General features: G+C 32.3%; 1 protein-coding gene across 1 annotated transcript; it reads right to left on the bottom strand.

Annotated features, from left to right (window-relative positions):
* Nucleotides 1-2,583: 2,583 nt before the first annotated feature.
* Nucleotides 2,584-5,486, bottom strand: LOC136226002 (dnaJ protein homolog). Its single transcript, XM_066014250.1, has 7 exons — nt 5,331-5,486; nt 5,057-5,247; nt 4,394-4,559; nt 4,172-4,313; nt 3,800-4,076; nt 3,484-3,682; nt 2,584-3,072 (listed from the first exon to the last, which is right to left on the bottom strand). Exons 2-7 carry the CDS (start codon nt 5,204-5,206, stop codon nt 2,753-2,755), a joined length of 1,254 nt encoding a protein of 417 aa, XP_065870322.1. The 5' UTR covers nt 5,207-5,247; nt 5,331-5,486; the 3' UTR covers nt 2,584-2,752.
* Between the last annotated feature and the right edge of the window lie 11,421 nt (nt 5,487-16,907).

Below are 16,907 nucleotides of genomic sequence, written 5' to 3'. Positions count from 1 at the left end.
CTTTGCTTCCATCTCACCAAATTAGACACTTTCATCTATTTTGGATAAAATTATCCTTACTTCTATTGCAGAGTAAGAAATGGGGAAGATGAAGTCTGGCAATCGCAAGAGAAAAGTAAGAAAATCTCAATTTATTTCCACTCCAATCGATGAAGTCGATACTATATTTCCCATCTTGCTTGCTGCGCTCTCCAATCATGGTAACCAACCCAATTTTCAAACTACCTTGAAGAAATGTCTTGATAAGTTGCATTCGCAGATCTCAAAATCCTTTAATCTTCCCTTATCTCCTGAAGGAACTCTTCCAGCTTCCATGCTCTCTGTGCTTCCCATTCTCCTCACTTGTAGGTAATTTTCACTCTGCCTCTGTGTTTCTGTGTTTCAAACTTCTTCTTCTTTATTTCAACTTTTTTTTCAATTCATCTTTTTCGATTTGTGATACCGATTTTTGAGATTATTGAAGTATTATATTCAATTTCTCATAGAAATGATATATTTTTATCTTATACATCTGTTCTTTCTTCATCCGTAACATTATTGTTTCAATTTCCTCCATTTTCCTCCATTATTGTCGCAAATGCGACAAGAGTTGTCGCATTTCGTCACAAATGCGACAAGAGTTGTCGCATTTCGTCACAAATGCGACAGGAGTTGTCGCTGCGATAACTCTTATCGCAAATGCGACAACTCTTATCGCATTTGTGACGAATTCGTCACAAATGCGACAACACAGCAGTTCAATTATTAGATTTTTTTTGTTTCTCATTTTTTTGAGCTTTCCGTCCCAATCCTCTTCCGCATACGCTAATTCTTCAAAGGTTTGAACGAAACATAATCTCTTCTCTCTATAAACCACCGCCTTTTGTCGGTTTAGGATGGCGAGGAAGACGTTGAGAGTCTGAGGAAGAAGGTGAATTGAAATAAGGGTATTCTTATCCAAAGTGGATGAAAGTGTCTAATTTGGTAAAATGGAAACAAAGTGGATCAAATATGTTAATGGACCCCTCAAATGGGCTAGATTAGTAATTAGCCCTAGTTCTATTAATCGATGGATCTGCTCCTGCTTCTTCTTCCGCTTCATCTTTTTCTTCTTCTTCTTCTTCTTCTTCTTCTTCTTCTTCTTCTTCTTCTTCTTCTTCTTCTTCTGCTCATGCTTCTTCTTCTTCCGCTTCATCTTCTTCTTCTGGTTCTGGTTCTTCATCTTCTTCGATTTCTGATATCAATCGTTAGCGATTTTTTAGTAGAAATTGTATGTTTTTAGCTTATACGCCTGCTTTTTTCGCTGGTCTTACCTCTTTCTTCATCTGTAATTTTATCGTTTCAATTTTCCACCATTTTCCTCCATTGTTATCGCATTTGTGATGAACTTTGTCGCATTTCGTCACAAATGCGACAACAGTTGTCACATTTCATCGCAAATGCGACAAGAGTTGTCGCATCTTCTCTAATTTTATTAATGAGGATCCATGGATCCTGCCCACCCCAATCATGGAAGACAATGTCCCCCATCTTCTCTAATTTTATTTTAATTTGCCCTAAAATAAAATGTTGTTTTACTAAACCAAAAACAGACGTCGTTTTTAATAGAACGAGTTAAAAAAAATTATGTTACATATTAGAAATTCTCATTCTGTATCCAAAGCATAATCGCAAATAGAAAAAGAAAAAGAAAAGAGAGAGGAGAAAGGAGCTTTCATTACTGATTGAGTCACTGAGCAGAGAGAGGTCCTTTCTACTCATTTATTTTAGAGTTTTTTTAAGTTTTTAATTAGGGATATAACCGACAGTTTATATTTACCTGTTTAAACTGATTTTGCCCGGAGGTGAGCTGTTGGTCACTGCCTTTTTAATTTGCATGCTACTCTTTTTTATAATTCCTTATATGCTTCTAAATTGTGTTTAAATCAATTAGGAATTTCATCAAAATCAATATACAAACAATATACTGATATTTATGATAAAAAAAAATGTTTATTATTGGTGTGATGACTATTTATATTTATGATTATATATTATTGAGTTGAATTGTAAACTAGTCGAGTAATGAAGTTAAATCGTTTGTATTGTGAGATATAAAAAGAAAAAACAAAACCTCAAGTCCACATAATGGAACCCTCTGACTTTAGATTCTGGCTCCTCTATGTAGAAGCCGGTTAAGTAAGAGGAAGATGAATTAGAGTTTTCGGTATATTTCATACAAAGAAAAATGGAATGGAAGAGTACAACAAAAATAAACAGGGATTTTGTAGTTTATCAAATCTACAAAAGATACAAGTTTACCAACTGCACAATTTGAACCACAAAATTTAAAATAATAACTGATGAAACAGATGGTAAAATATCCACCAAATTCGTAATCAAATCCACTCCTAGTCTTAACATAGACCGTCCATAGCCGCTTTTCAACTTCTATAAATCTCTTGTTTTTTTTTAATTTGGTTCATTATAACTTCGATCAACAATAATCACACATTTAAATCCTCCCCAAAATCTCACTCCTAGTTCTGTCCCAAAGTGCTTTTTTTTTTTTACAATTCCATTTCTCCAATATCAACAAAAATAATTCAAAAGATTATAACCATGTGACACACAAAAAAATACTATATGGCAAGCTACAAATCCGTAGAGCACAACCCTTACAACGCTTACAACGCAAAAATAAAAAATATTATTAAATAAAAAATAAAAAAAGGCATAGTTTGTTTAGTTCAAACACTAGTACTGGTTTGAGAATCTTATTCTCACAGAACACCTACTGCTGTGCGCATTGCACTCTCTGCGCACCACCATGCATATCTTCATCTTCATCATATGCCTCTGCACTCTGCTGTTGCTTTCTCCGCATCTCTTCCTCAAAGTTCACATCATGCAAAGTGGTCTCCTCGCATTCATCCAGCTCCATGTCTGACAATTGGACTGATGTTCTCGACGGAAGCGCAGCCTCTAGGGCTTTGCACTGATCTGGGGGAAGAGATTCTGGGAATTCAACACTGAAATGAATGTACAACTTCCCCCTCATAAACGGCCTCTGGTACATTGGCATCCCCTCATCATTTATAGCCTTGAATTGATCTGCCATGAATGGAATTCATTAATATCATTAATTGACAAAAAAGAAACAATTAACTATATAAACCACAAACATGGGGAAACATGCAAATATTAAAAATATAGGAACATTTTAAAAGTATTATAATAATAAAAATTGGTGTTTATACTCAATAGATGACTATAACAGTGAACGTAAAATATAAATAATTACAAATTGTGGAGTAGAAATTATCATCAGTTTAGAAGTTCTAGCTAAAGAGTAAGCTCCAATTAGCCAAAATCATAGACGCTGCTGAGGAGTTCATAGGTTGCAAGCCACACATAAAAGCAAATCCAGAAACAACAAACTCATCTATCACCTTAGGCACATCTACCTACTTACTCCCACCCACACACACACACACAAGACAGCTGAAGAATTTAAGTGATTACCAGGTTTCACAACTTCCCCAGGCTGGGACTTTATGAGGAGCTGCCTTCCATCTAAATGGGTCAATATGAACTGGAAACCACAGAGAGCCTCCGTTAGAGACAAGGTGTGCTCAACAATTAGGTCATCTCCCCTTCGTTTAAACTTAGGATGCTCTCTCTGCTGTAGGATAAAAACTATATCTCCTGTGACAGTATCAGGCTGCAAAAAATAGCACAGACCAATGAGTAAGCTAATAAGTCAATCGAACAAGTAATTCATCAAAAGGCTAAACTCAATAAGAAAAATACTATGGAGAAAAAGTGAAATATAACTCACAGCTTCATCAGCTTCTCCAGGGAATGTAATCTTCTGTCCATTTTGCATACCCTTCTCAACAACGACTTCCAAAACTTTCTTCTCCTGAACAACCTTTTCACCCTTGCATTGAGGGCACCGATCCTTGTCATTAATGGTCTCCCCAGTACCCTTGCATTCATTGCAAGGATGTTGCATTTGCTGGATCATAGAGGGACCAAGGTGTCTAATGGAAACCTTCATTCCAGAACCTTGGCAACCTGAACATTTCATTGATGCACCTGACTTGGACCCTTTACTGCAAATATTTCACAATAAAATGAAAACCAAGTAAACCACCAAAACAGGAAAACTTTATACATGAATGAACATGTCATTAGTTCAAAGACTAACCCTTTGCACTTAGAGCAGATTACATTCCGTGATAAAGATAGCTTCTTGGAGGTTCCATTATAGAGGTCTTCCAAGGAAACTTTGAGAGGATGAGTCACATCCTCACCCCTCCTCTGCCTACGGCCTCTGCTGCTACCACCACCTGAACATAAAAAAAAACTATTAACAGTGAAAGAAAAATGAATTCATGAACCGAAACGTTATGGTCTTTAGAATCCTCACCGCCGAACGGACTGCCACCAAAGAAGGATTGGAAAATGTCGAATGGATCATGACCACCACCACCACCACCCATTCCTTCCTTCAGGGCATCTTCACCATACTGATCATATATCTCACGTTTTTCTGGGTCACTTAAAACTTCATAAGCTTGGGCCAACTCCTTGAACTGAATCATAGTCGAAATTACACAGATTAAATAAAACCATACCCTTAACAGTTAACTCCCAGAAATACAATCTTTAAAAAATCAAACTACTCAAGAGTCGTATGATATAATCATGATCTAACTTGTTGATTCTAAAAAAAATATCAGCAGTAAACAGCAATACACATGATTTAGAGTTTCAGTCACATCAGTAAAACTAATAAAAAAACCTAACATAATCACAACATACATGAGAAATAGACAACCACCCTAAGACATGCAATTAAAATAACGCATAAATTAAGCAAATCTGCCCCTAAATTCATAAAACCCATCATAACAACCAATGTAGCAGAATTGCCAAAATCAACTCATCAGTAATTAACCTAGTCAACGTCAATTAAACCCTAATTCAGTATGCTGATCCATCGAATCGAAAAGAAAAACCTCATCATAATACAGAAAAAAATAAATAGACGGACACAGAAACACTGAAGGAAATAGGTAAACAAAAAGACCTTTTCTGGATCACCACCCTTGTCAGGATGGTTCTTGATGGCAGCTTTTCTATAAGCCTTCTTTAGATCATCCTGCGAAGCGCTCTTTGAGACTCCGAGAATCTCATAATACTTGGTGTTATCGCTTTTCTTGGGCGCTCTTCCAAACATCTCTTGTTCTCTCTGTTGAACTTATCAATCAATCAAAGATCCTAAAATTGCAAAATCAAAGGCACAATCAGTATCGACAAGAACAGAGAAAACAATAAACCCAAAAGATTTATGGAGAACTTACAAGGATTGAAAGATTGAGTTTAGAGAGAGCCACAGAAGCAGACGCAAGACGGCGAGGAAGTGAAAGAGGGAGGAACAAGATTGAGATCTGAGTATTTAAAGGAGAAAATGGACGGTGGAGATTACAGAGCTAGGGAAGTAGATGACGAGTAGGTTTAGATATTACAAAAAAAACGCTCGGAAGGATCTAGAATGCTCAATCGCTTGGGCCAATTCCTGGTCGAAATATGTTTTAGGCTCGTGGATTCTTAATTTTTATAATTAAAATATATTATATTATTAATTATTAATTCACAAAAGAATATATTATTAAATTTTTCTTTTGAATTTTTTTATATACTTCTTTTGTGAATTAATAATATAATGTATTTTAAAATTTAAACAAAATAAATTAATAATGACTCAATTTGAAAAAATAGAACTTGGAAGCAACACTATAAAAATGTTCATGGTTTGTTTAAAAGTACATTATATCAAACAAAACAAAAACCTGAAAAATCAAACAATCATAATGAAAAACGATTCCAATATTTTTATTTGATAAAATTTATTGTTTTTAATTTTTCTTAGTCTTGAAAATCCATTTATCCATCACATTTTTAATTAATTTAAATTACATCAGGGTATAGTAAAAAAAGTACTCATGATTTATGTTGTTTGTAAAAACAGCTATGTGGTTTAAAAGTTTATAAATTAAAGACATATTAGTTGTAGACCTGTGCAATGCACAAACTTTATATATTAATTGCACTGGTTTTATATATTAACTAGTTTTTGACCAGTGCGATGCACAGATTCATCTTAATATATAAATAGTAACATAAATATAATCTAATAATTACAATTAAAGATATAAAAGTGTTATATTATGAGTCTGTTTGGTTTAGCTGTTAGCTAATAACTGTTGCGGTTGCTGTTAGCTATTTGCAGTTGCAGTAAGTTGTTAGCTGTTGTTGTTAGATGTTTACTTACTAGTGTTTGGTAAAATTATATTGAACTGTTGCTGTTCAGATTTAAAATGGACATGTTTTAAATTAATCAACGATGAAATTATAAAAGAAAAAATATGAAAAAATACCCATAAAATTACTTTTGACTGCCAACATTATTGATATAATTGCACAATTTTAGACGTTAAGGGTAAAATTGCTTGTAGTTACAAATGTTAGGGGTATTTTGGTATCTTATCCTATTATAAAATAAAAAAAATGTGTTACACAAATTAATAAAAATAATCTATATAAAAAAATTTATTGAATGCAATAAAACATTGTTCTTCCTGTAATTATGTTATAGAAATATAAATATTGTTAAAGAATAAACATATTTTGTGGAAATAAGAAGAATAATTTTATCAATAATATATAACTACAAACAGCTGTTTATGAAAAGCTCTTTATAGGAGCTTTTCGTGAAACGCTCCAAAACATTGCAGTTTCCAGAAAAATGCTAAACGTTGTGGTTATATAAACCTAACCAAACGATATATTTTCTACGGTTTGAAGTGAAACTCTAAACGCTCCTCCGAAAAGCTGAAACAAACACCATGTATATATAGATATATAGATATGCAGAGATTTATAGAGATTTTATGGATTAATTTAGCTTTTGTAGAACTTTTAGATACATATATGCAGAGAATTAGAGAGATTTTAGGGATTAATTTAAATTCTGTAGAACTTTTAGATATAGTACGGATAAAATAATCTTTTTATAGATAAATATAATAATATAATCAAAATTAATATATTATACATTATATATTTTATCAGTAAAAAATGAGGAAGTGACACTGCAGTTCCATCGTTACTGTTTTATATTATATATAGATTTAGAATAATAACAAAATACTATTTATAATCTATATTAAAATAATATAATATACTATAATAAATGATTTATTTCTTTCATTGTTTAATTTAATTTTATATTAAACTACATTTTGAATATAATTACTTTTTTGTCTTCGGAAATAATAATAAAATTTTATTTTATTTTCTACATCACAAATAAATCTTTTTTCTCATAACTTTTAAAGGCGTCACATATTTTATCAGAGTTAGAAAAATGAGATGTTATTAGATAAAATAAATAAGTGTCTATAACATAATTTGGAGTTTTAAAGTTATGCTTCCCCAAACTCAAAATAAAATGAGCTATAACTTTTAAAAAATTAAATTTAACAACAATCAATCAACATTATTAATGTTTACAATTTATAAATAATCTAATAACCTAAAATTTACAATACCTAGAGTTTTGTTAATATAATTTGTTTGGCACTCAAACTCTTTATGTCTAGATATAAATAATAATAAATATATTAAACATAAAAAAAACTTCACAACTCTGTCAAAATCCTTGATTCTATAGGTCGAATAAATATCAAGAGTATCCAAGCGTCCCAAGTGTACATCAGTTCAAAACCGAACCGAATACCAAAATTACCAAAATAATTAACATTGTCACCAAACCAAACAATATGTAAAACCAAAATATAGCCAAACCGAAATATTCTGTTTAGTTTTAAACCGAACTAATTAAATATGAGTATTTTGGTGCATCTCAGCTTATTTACATTCTTTTCCAAACAGAACTGGATACCAAAATACACCTAAAACTATAAACCGATGTCGAATCGAAGTGTAAAAAAGACAAATCGAAAAACTAAGTTGAATCAGTTTAGTTCGGTAATGTAGTTTTAACCGAATAATGCACATCCTATTAATAATATGTCATTGTATTTCATTGTCCCAAGCTCCTTTTGCATTATATTAATAGTACATGAGAATTAAGCATAGTGAAGAATATCCAACCATTCTTCATGTCTATTAAGATGACAATGCTATGAGATGTGATTGATGTTTTCTTAGTTATAGTAATGGTGAACAATCTGACTATGATATTTCAAATCGATTTTTTCCCTTAAAAATGTGATAATGTTATCAAGAGGTACAATTATTATTAAAGAGAATATTAAACTGAACCAAACATATATATGCTTGACTTTTATCTGGTTTAAATGAAAAAAAATATCACGGGATTATTGATCTCCCTTTTCTATCCTTCGGTTGAGTTTGCAGTACAACCAAGCCCATTCCAGATCAATAAATATCAGAACACTTGGGCAATTGTAGATATCAGCTTAGCTCTTGATTGCTGATTATCAAACATAATTTCCTGGTAAAGCAACCAATGTCAAAAGTTCATAAAAAGATTTGATAGTGAATGAATCTTGCCTCAGACAGCCATAATACTAAAATGAAAAACATCAAGACATCAAATCATTACATCATCCCCATGAAGAATTTCATCTAGCAGCTAAAGAAATTATAAGAAAATAAAAAAGAAAAATGGCCCAAGATAAATACAGATAATGTGCATCTCCTAACATGTGCAGATTGATATTCCAATATAAGATGAGAAATTTTCCATGGATCCAAAAATCAAATAATATAATGGCGAAGAATCTGGAATATGACTAAACAATTAAGGAAGACATTTTTAGATGCTGAAACTCAAGCACCAATAGCAGAAACAACATTGCCACTAAAAGTAACGATCTGATTGTTTATTGGTCCATTAAATGCCCAAATAGGTAAATACAATCTACTGAGAAAACAATTGATAGTAACGTAGAGATTCATAATATCATGCGATGCATCCTTATTTAAATATAGCATGTTTCAACTCATTATCTAAAGCAACATGTAAATAATTAAGCATGTTGTTCCCATGGTGATCAAATTTTGAAAAGTGAAAAAAAATAAATGAAAACCTTAACAACTAAGTAAAAATCCAAGCGTTACTCTTGAGTTTAACTTGTCGCAGAAATCTGCTGAACTGCTACTGACATAGAAAATTATAAAATTGCAGCAACTTAGATTTTTATAATTGGATTTTCATAATTCTGGTTGTGTGAAACTCATATAATAGTTAATGAAGTCACGAATTTTAGCAATAAAGAAGGGTGAAATAGGCACAAAGTTTAATATGAATTAGACATGTACAAAATGAACTTGAAATAGAGGTATACAAATATTGTTTTGATTTGAATTCCAACATCACGTTCATCATGATAAAAGCCAATGAACACAACAATTATAGTTTATGAGAATTCAAAATCTATTTATTTACTATATATAAGCATAAGTTTAAAGGCAACATGTCAACTACACAAAAAGCATCATTGATATACTGCCTACCTACATGTCACTCAATAGAACCTATTACAATTGCAATAAACACTTCATGCATAATTCATTTCCAAACTCTAACCTCAGTTGTTCCTCTCTACTCTCAAAATCTCAATTGCTAAACTCTGCATAATGCAAAAGGAAAAGGAAAAACAGTTTCATGAAGTCGTTTTGGAGGCTACATGGAACAAACTATAATGAAAATATAACACCCAAAAGAACTGAAATGGAATTTTTTTAAATAATTTAAAAAGAAAAAATTGACAACTCTCATGACACATTTGCTATTGATAAGAGTTGGAGTACTCACACTCTTTTGGTTGTAGAGATGGACCAACTAACAATATCATTTCGCAAATTCAGAGAAGAGCATGTGTTGTTAAATACGTTAACCAAAAAATAATAATGATATTACATACCAAACATACAAAAGAGAAACTGATAATTGTGAAATTGGAAAACTTGAAAGATTTATAAGAGTGGCTTACATAATCCATCGAAAGATCCCAAAAAAGAGAGGCCTAAAGAGATCATGCAGGTGGGGTTTCAGTTAGTAATGGAGAAGATAATCATATCAACAAATGAGCAAAATAAGAAGAGAACTTCACACAATAATGTCAATTGATAATGAGAACCATCGCTCCAGAAATTTCCTGCATTGTGTAGATAACGTCATTGTAAGCAATAGCTGATGAAAATAAGTGGAAAATGGTGTTAATCAGTAGAAAGCAAAGATGGAGAAAGAAACTGCAGGGATTGACCATTCTTATGAGCTAATAAACTATTGACTGAACCACTGCCAAAAGTTTAGAAATTTGTACATGAAAACAGAAAAGGCCACCAGGAAGATAGAGGCAGTTGTGGATGAGTTAAATGAATAATGGAACTCTTAAGTAGGTGAAGAAGAAGGAACAGAGCAAAAAAGAAGGAACCGTTTATGAACAGTTTCTTTATGGAAAACTGAAAAGGAGATATATCATCGTTAGGTTACTTTTTTTAAAAAAATAATTTTTAAAAATTAGAGAAATTAACACATCAGCAGAGGGTGTCTCAAATGATGACAGATCAGCATGCTAATCTACTGATTTAGTATTTAGTATAGATGATATGTTTTTTTCGCAAAACAAAGTATTGGAAATTACATTGTAAGTTCGGATAACAATCAAAAGCATTTTTACATTTTTTTAACTTACATTTATAAATTGACAAAACGCAGATCTCAAAATCAAATTGCAACTGTGTAAAATGAATTTAAATATTAATTTAGTTTATAAATTGTCAAATTAGTAAAAAAACGTAATATCCACTATATTTATTGTTTCGATTGCTTTTTGGGGATTGTGTTTCTCGAAATGTACTTTTTTAAGATAAAAATGCATTTAGTTGTAATCAGAACTTAACTGTGTAATTGTAATACTTTATTTTGTAAATAAAACATACCACAAACTTCTAATTGTAAACTTTTAAACCACTGCTTATAAATTGGAGAAACCACATGCATTTTTCTTACTTTTCCCTAACATCTAATAACTAATTTAAACACCAAAAACATATCTAGGGCTGAGGATTTTGGACATTTTTTGATGTGATCGAATACCAAAATAAAAAGATCCAAACCATTGAGTTTTTTTTATGACTGAATCAAATTGTACCGTTGCCTTGTATTAGGTATTATTATGGGAATTTTTGAATTCTCACTATAATGAGCAAATATATTAGAGATAACCGAATACCTGAATAAAAATATCTAGAACCGAAATGAACCGTTGAGTTTTTTTTAAGATCATATCGAATTGTACCGTTAATTTTGATTAGATACAATTCTAAAGATTTTTAAATTTCCATATTAGACATAAATGATCTCATTCCTATGACAGCCATCATAAACATATTCGAATTTCGACATAAAACATATCAGATCCATAAATTGTGCATTCTTCTCACGATTCAGGATTAAATATAAATCAAAGTAAGGATTACAACTCTTTTGTTTTGAGTTTGATATAGCTTTGATTGAAGTTTGGTGTTTAGTTGTTCTAGTGTTTATATGGTTATTAATTCTAGGGTTAATTAAATAACTATCTTGTGGTTTGACCGATTTGTAGACCGGTACATGTATTTTTTTTTTTCAAACGCAACCCCGTGGTTTGCAAAATTTTGCATTTGAGTTCACTTTGTCAGAATTTGGTGATAACGATCTTGAAATTAAAAGTTTCAAGATTTAAATAATATTTTAAGTAACTTTAATTCTTCAACTTTTTAGGTTATATGTCATTTAGGTATTGTTTTTTATGAGAGAGAAATATAATGTTTAGAGAGAGAAAACTCCAAAAATGATGATTTTGAAAATTTCAAAATATGGTTCTATAGTAAATATGATACCAAACAACTTTAATTCTTGAAAATTTTCATTGAGGTCGTTATCGGCCAAATTTGGCAAAGTAAAAAAACATGTAAAAATTTTCAACCACAATATTGTGTTTGCAAAAAAAAAAAACCACAGGTATCGGTCTACAAATCGGCCAAACCACAGAGTAGTTATTTATAAGGGTAAATTCCTAAAACAACCCTTGTGGTTTCATGTATTTCAAAAAAACCTTGTGGTTTGTTTTACAAAAAAAGGAATGTGTTATACGTCGTTACCCGAAAAACGAAAAATGGTTTCACACCGTTAAAAGTGATGACGTGGCAAAGGGTAACATTGAGAAAACGATTTTTATTTTATTTCTTCTTCTTCTTCTTCCTCCTCCTCCTCCTCTCTTCTCTCCTTCTTCTTTTTTTTCTTGTATTTTTTTTAAGTTTCGATTCCAGAAATCTGGAAATTTCCAGATTTCTAGAAATTTCCGAAGAAATATAGAAATTTCCAGATTTTTGGAAAATTTCCAGATTTTCAAAGTATCGAAACTTTAAAAAAATAGAAGAAAAAAAAGAAGAAGAAGAGAAAAGAGAGAGGAAGAAGAAGAAGAAGAAGAAGAAGGGGAGAGAGAGAGAGAGAAAAATAAAAAATAAAAACATCGTTTTTCCAATTTTACCCTTTGCCACATCATCACTTTTAACGGTGTTAAACCATTTTCCGTTTTTCGGGTAACAGCGTATAACACAGTCCTTTTTTTGGTAAAAACAAACCACAAGGGTTTTTTTTTGAAATACATGAAACCACATGGGTTGTTTTTGGAATTTACCTTATTTATAATTAACCCTTAATTCTATATGCAATGATTGAAGAGTTATCATTTGGGGTGAAAAATATGGAGTTGATTGATGAATAATCGGAGAAGGATCATCTCATGGTCGTGAATGGCTAATTGGTAGGATAGGCCACATCAAGAAAAGAAAAGAGAGCACTGAATCTTCAGCTGCTACGAGTAAGATCCCCAACATGACTGGAGATGCAATGGAGCAATTCAAATTGGAAATCTAAGAGGAAGTGAAGAATGAGATTAGAGGAGAACTATCAGCTTATCTTGGATTTATTATACAAAATTGAGTCTTATGAACCCATCCATCAATTTAAATTTGGATGGTGGTGTTGCTTCTACTGATACCCACTCAGTCCATTCTAATGCACGGGAATAATGATTTATTTGTAATTGTGATGGTGCTTTTGGATTTTAGATTTTAATATTCAAGTACTCTAGGATGTTAATATTTAGGTACTTTTGGATTTCACTATTATGTAAATAGTTATTGAGTTGCTTTTTATTTAAACAGATGTTTCCTTTTGGATTATAAAATGTTGTGTATCATTGTTGTGTTTGACTATAAAAAAGTATTGTCTTTTACTCTAAACCTCGCGGCTTTCATAAACTAAAATTGTTGCTCTACAACTAAAAAATGTGATTTTTACATTACAAAGCGTTATATTTGTAAGAGAGAGAAAATGTTTCTATAAGTTAAATTCGTTGTCTTCTCTATAAAACAATGTTGATTTTTAAACCAAAAGCGTTGATTTAGAAAAATGAATGCCTTTTACAATATACAATGTTGCATTAGTATAACAAAATGTATTGCTAATGTTAAAAAAAGTCGTTACTTTTGAACCCAAAACATTGTTGCCTTAAGAATAAAAATGTTGCTATTCGTTTTAAATTTTGTTGCTTTTAGTTACTAAAGGCAATGATTTATAAACATATGATCAATGCTTTTGAGGTTCATTTATCGGTACCTTTTAGTTGTTTTCCACAACTTTGCACTTTGCTTAAAATTAAGGGATAATTACCGAACTAGCCACTTTAAGAGGTTAGTTTACATTTCTAGCCTCTTTCAAAAAAAATTTACAAAACTAACACATTTCAACAGACAACTTCCAACTTTGCCCTCATCTTCTTCCTAAACAGAACTTTGTGTCTTTCACTCTCTTTCTCTCGCGCGCTGTCTCTCTCTAAAGAACAGAACAATCTACATAACGACTACGAACCCAATGTATATTGTTTCTCTTCCTTTTTCATGTTTTTCCTGGTCGTGCGAACCCCAAAAACAGTGGCATTCTATATATATTTAAAGGTCAAATACTAATTAAAATTTATTAATATTGAAAAATTTATTTATATTAGTTTAGTATTTTTCATTTGCAACAACCTCTTTTGTTGCTAAACCATTTGCTTTTTACGTAACCACATAAAGTAGTTGTTATAAATGCTTTCATTATAGTAACAATGCATAGTCGTCGCTATAAAATGCTTTGATTTACGGTAACAACATGTTGTCGTTGCTGTAAATGCTTTTATTTAAAGCAACAACATGCATTTGTTGCTAAAAATACTTTCATTTACAACAACGAAGCTATTGTTGCCAAATTTGTTATATTTCCTCCATGATGTCTACTAACCATTTTTTTTTAAAGAGAAAGGTAAGAAGTTTATAGCAACAACCTTTGGTAACGAGACAAAAACATTTGTTGCTAAAGATTATTATTAGCAACAACCATTTCTGTTGTTGCCAAAAAGCAATTTTCTTGTAGTGTTCAGATTTTTCCCCGACAGTGTCGATATCGACAACAAATATCGACAACACATATGACAACAAATATCGACATATACAATATTGATAGATATCGACCAATATCGATACAATGCTATATGTCGATATCTGTCGATATTTGTTGATATTTGTCCATATCGACAAATATCGACAACAAATATCGACACTATCGGGGAAAAATCTGAAACTGATGTTCTAACCAAAATGCATTTTCAGACAACAATGCCACTGTTTATGGGATTCGCACGATCAGAAAACATGAAAAAGGAAGAGAAACAATATATATTGGGACGTGATTGCCGCCAAAAGGGTCGCCTTTTTCCTCCTCTTCCGTTCGCTGTTCGCATTTCTTCTCCTCCTCTTCCTACTGTCGCCATTCGCTTCTCCTTCTTTCTCCTCGCCGTTCGCTTCTCCTCCTCTTCTATCGCCGCCTTTCGCTTCTCCACCTCTTCGAGTGTGCCACCGTCGCTTCTCGTTCTTCCTCCTTTTCCTATCACAGCGTTTGATAGGTTAGAGAGATGAAGTTCATTCATTAATGACGAGGGAAAATTTGGAAGAATTTGTTGAAATATGTTAGTTTTGGATTTTTTTTTTGAAAGGAGCTAGAAATGTAAACTAACCCCCTAAAAGGGGCTAGTTTAGTAATTGTCCCTAAAATTACTGCGTTTAGGATCTGTAATAACCTTTACAACTGATTTATTCTGGTTAACTGTCTCTCTGCCTTCTTCCACAAGCTTGCGGGCTGCTGTGATCAGTATAGTGTATGTATCATTGGTTTGAGTTTTTAACAGAGTTGGTGTCGGGTGTAACCATGGTGAGGTGTTTTGTGCAAAGCGACGTGGTGTAGCATGGAGGAAAGCTCCATAGAGTGTCTGATGTTCCGGATTATTGAGGGCTCGGAAGCCCGCACAGTCACGGTCGCTATGTCCTAAGAGTCCACAAAAAAAGCAAAAATGTGGTAATCGCTCGTATTTGAAATTAACCCATGACCATTGTGTGGTGGAGGTTCCCAGTTTCATCTTACGTTTCAATGGTATACTGCTGTTCATAAGGACCTGAACTCTGAGGGACCCAATATAGGTTTCTCCATAATCCCGAGGGTCAGTTTGTAACACACTCCCGATATAATTTCCACAAGTAACTGCTACTTTTTCTGATCGGAACCCTCCTGGTAAGTCGTGGAGCTGTATCCAGAATGCGACTTCTGACAATGGCGTGGAATAAATATCTTCTTAGCTACTGACTCATTTTATAACTAGCAGTTTGTTATCGAATGACCAGGGGCCTCCGTTTAGTACCGCATTTACTTCGAACACATGGTTGAATTGGAATAAAAATCTGTTGTCGTCCAAGTCTATTATCGACATACCACCCGCTGGTTTCCACAGTTTTGAGAGAGTTACTTTCATACCTTCTATGTTAATGGCTTTGTCTGTAATAAATCGACAAACGCAGCTCCAGCGCAGGTCATACTCCAGGGTTATATTGCGTTCAGGAACAATTATCGGACCTTCTTCTTCTTCTGCTAACAAGAGTTGTAGGCAGTTGTGTGTGATTGAATCCATCAGGTTTGAAACAGGTCGAGTATCGGGGCAGTGCAGAAGCTCAATAATCAGAGATTTGGGATGTATTATGATCGGCGGACGAGGGTGGCTGGCCGGAGTATTGTGCGTAAACCCCAAGTTAGGGTAAGAAAGTTATAAAACCCTAGCTGCGGGGTAAAGGGAATTTTTAATTAAAAAAATACCTGTTATTGTATAATTTATGTATTATAACATATTCTTGAATATATAATCATGTAATTACAATTTTTAATCAAAAAATACGAACAACTTAAAGTCTAAACTATAAAGTTTACCAAAATGGATAAATATATATATTTGTAATTAAAAACAGTAGGACAAATCTAAATTTAAATTACATAACAGTTAGTTAAAGGTATATTATATAATATCTTACTTTAATATTAAAATTAACTAATAACTAATTTAAAGAAAAAAACGATACAACTATTTTTATAAATAATTTATAAATAATAAATCTAATTAACTTTTATTTCGGTCAATTCGGTCAATTTGGTAATTTTATCATAAAAACCAAATCGACCGATATTACCGATATTTTTTATAACCGAAACCAAACCTAATAGATCGAAAAATCGAAATACATCGGTTCGGTCGGTTATTTCGGTATGGTTCGGTTTTTAAACACCCCTAATTATGTTTGTGGCCATCATGTTATGCCGAGTATGAAAGTATGCACGTAACCATTTTTCAATGTCAGTTTGCTCTGAATATTCTACAATGGGGCCATATAGTTGTCGAAGTCAAGAAAATGCATTGTTAAAAATCAGAAACTCTATAAGCTTAGCAGCTTGCCAATATACCTCATATATCTTTCTA

This window comes from Euphorbia lathyris, chromosome 4, assembly GCF_963576675.1.
Source record: "Euphorbia lathyris chromosome 4, ddEupLath1.1, whole genome shotgun sequence".
In the NCBI taxonomy this organism is placed as follows: domain Eukaryota; kingdom Viridiplantae; phylum Streptophyta; class Magnoliopsida; order Malpighiales; family Euphorbiaceae; genus Euphorbia; species Euphorbia lathyris.
The sequence above is the reverse complement of the archived record's forward strand: the minus strand, read 5'-3'. Positions and strand labels throughout refer to the sequence as shown.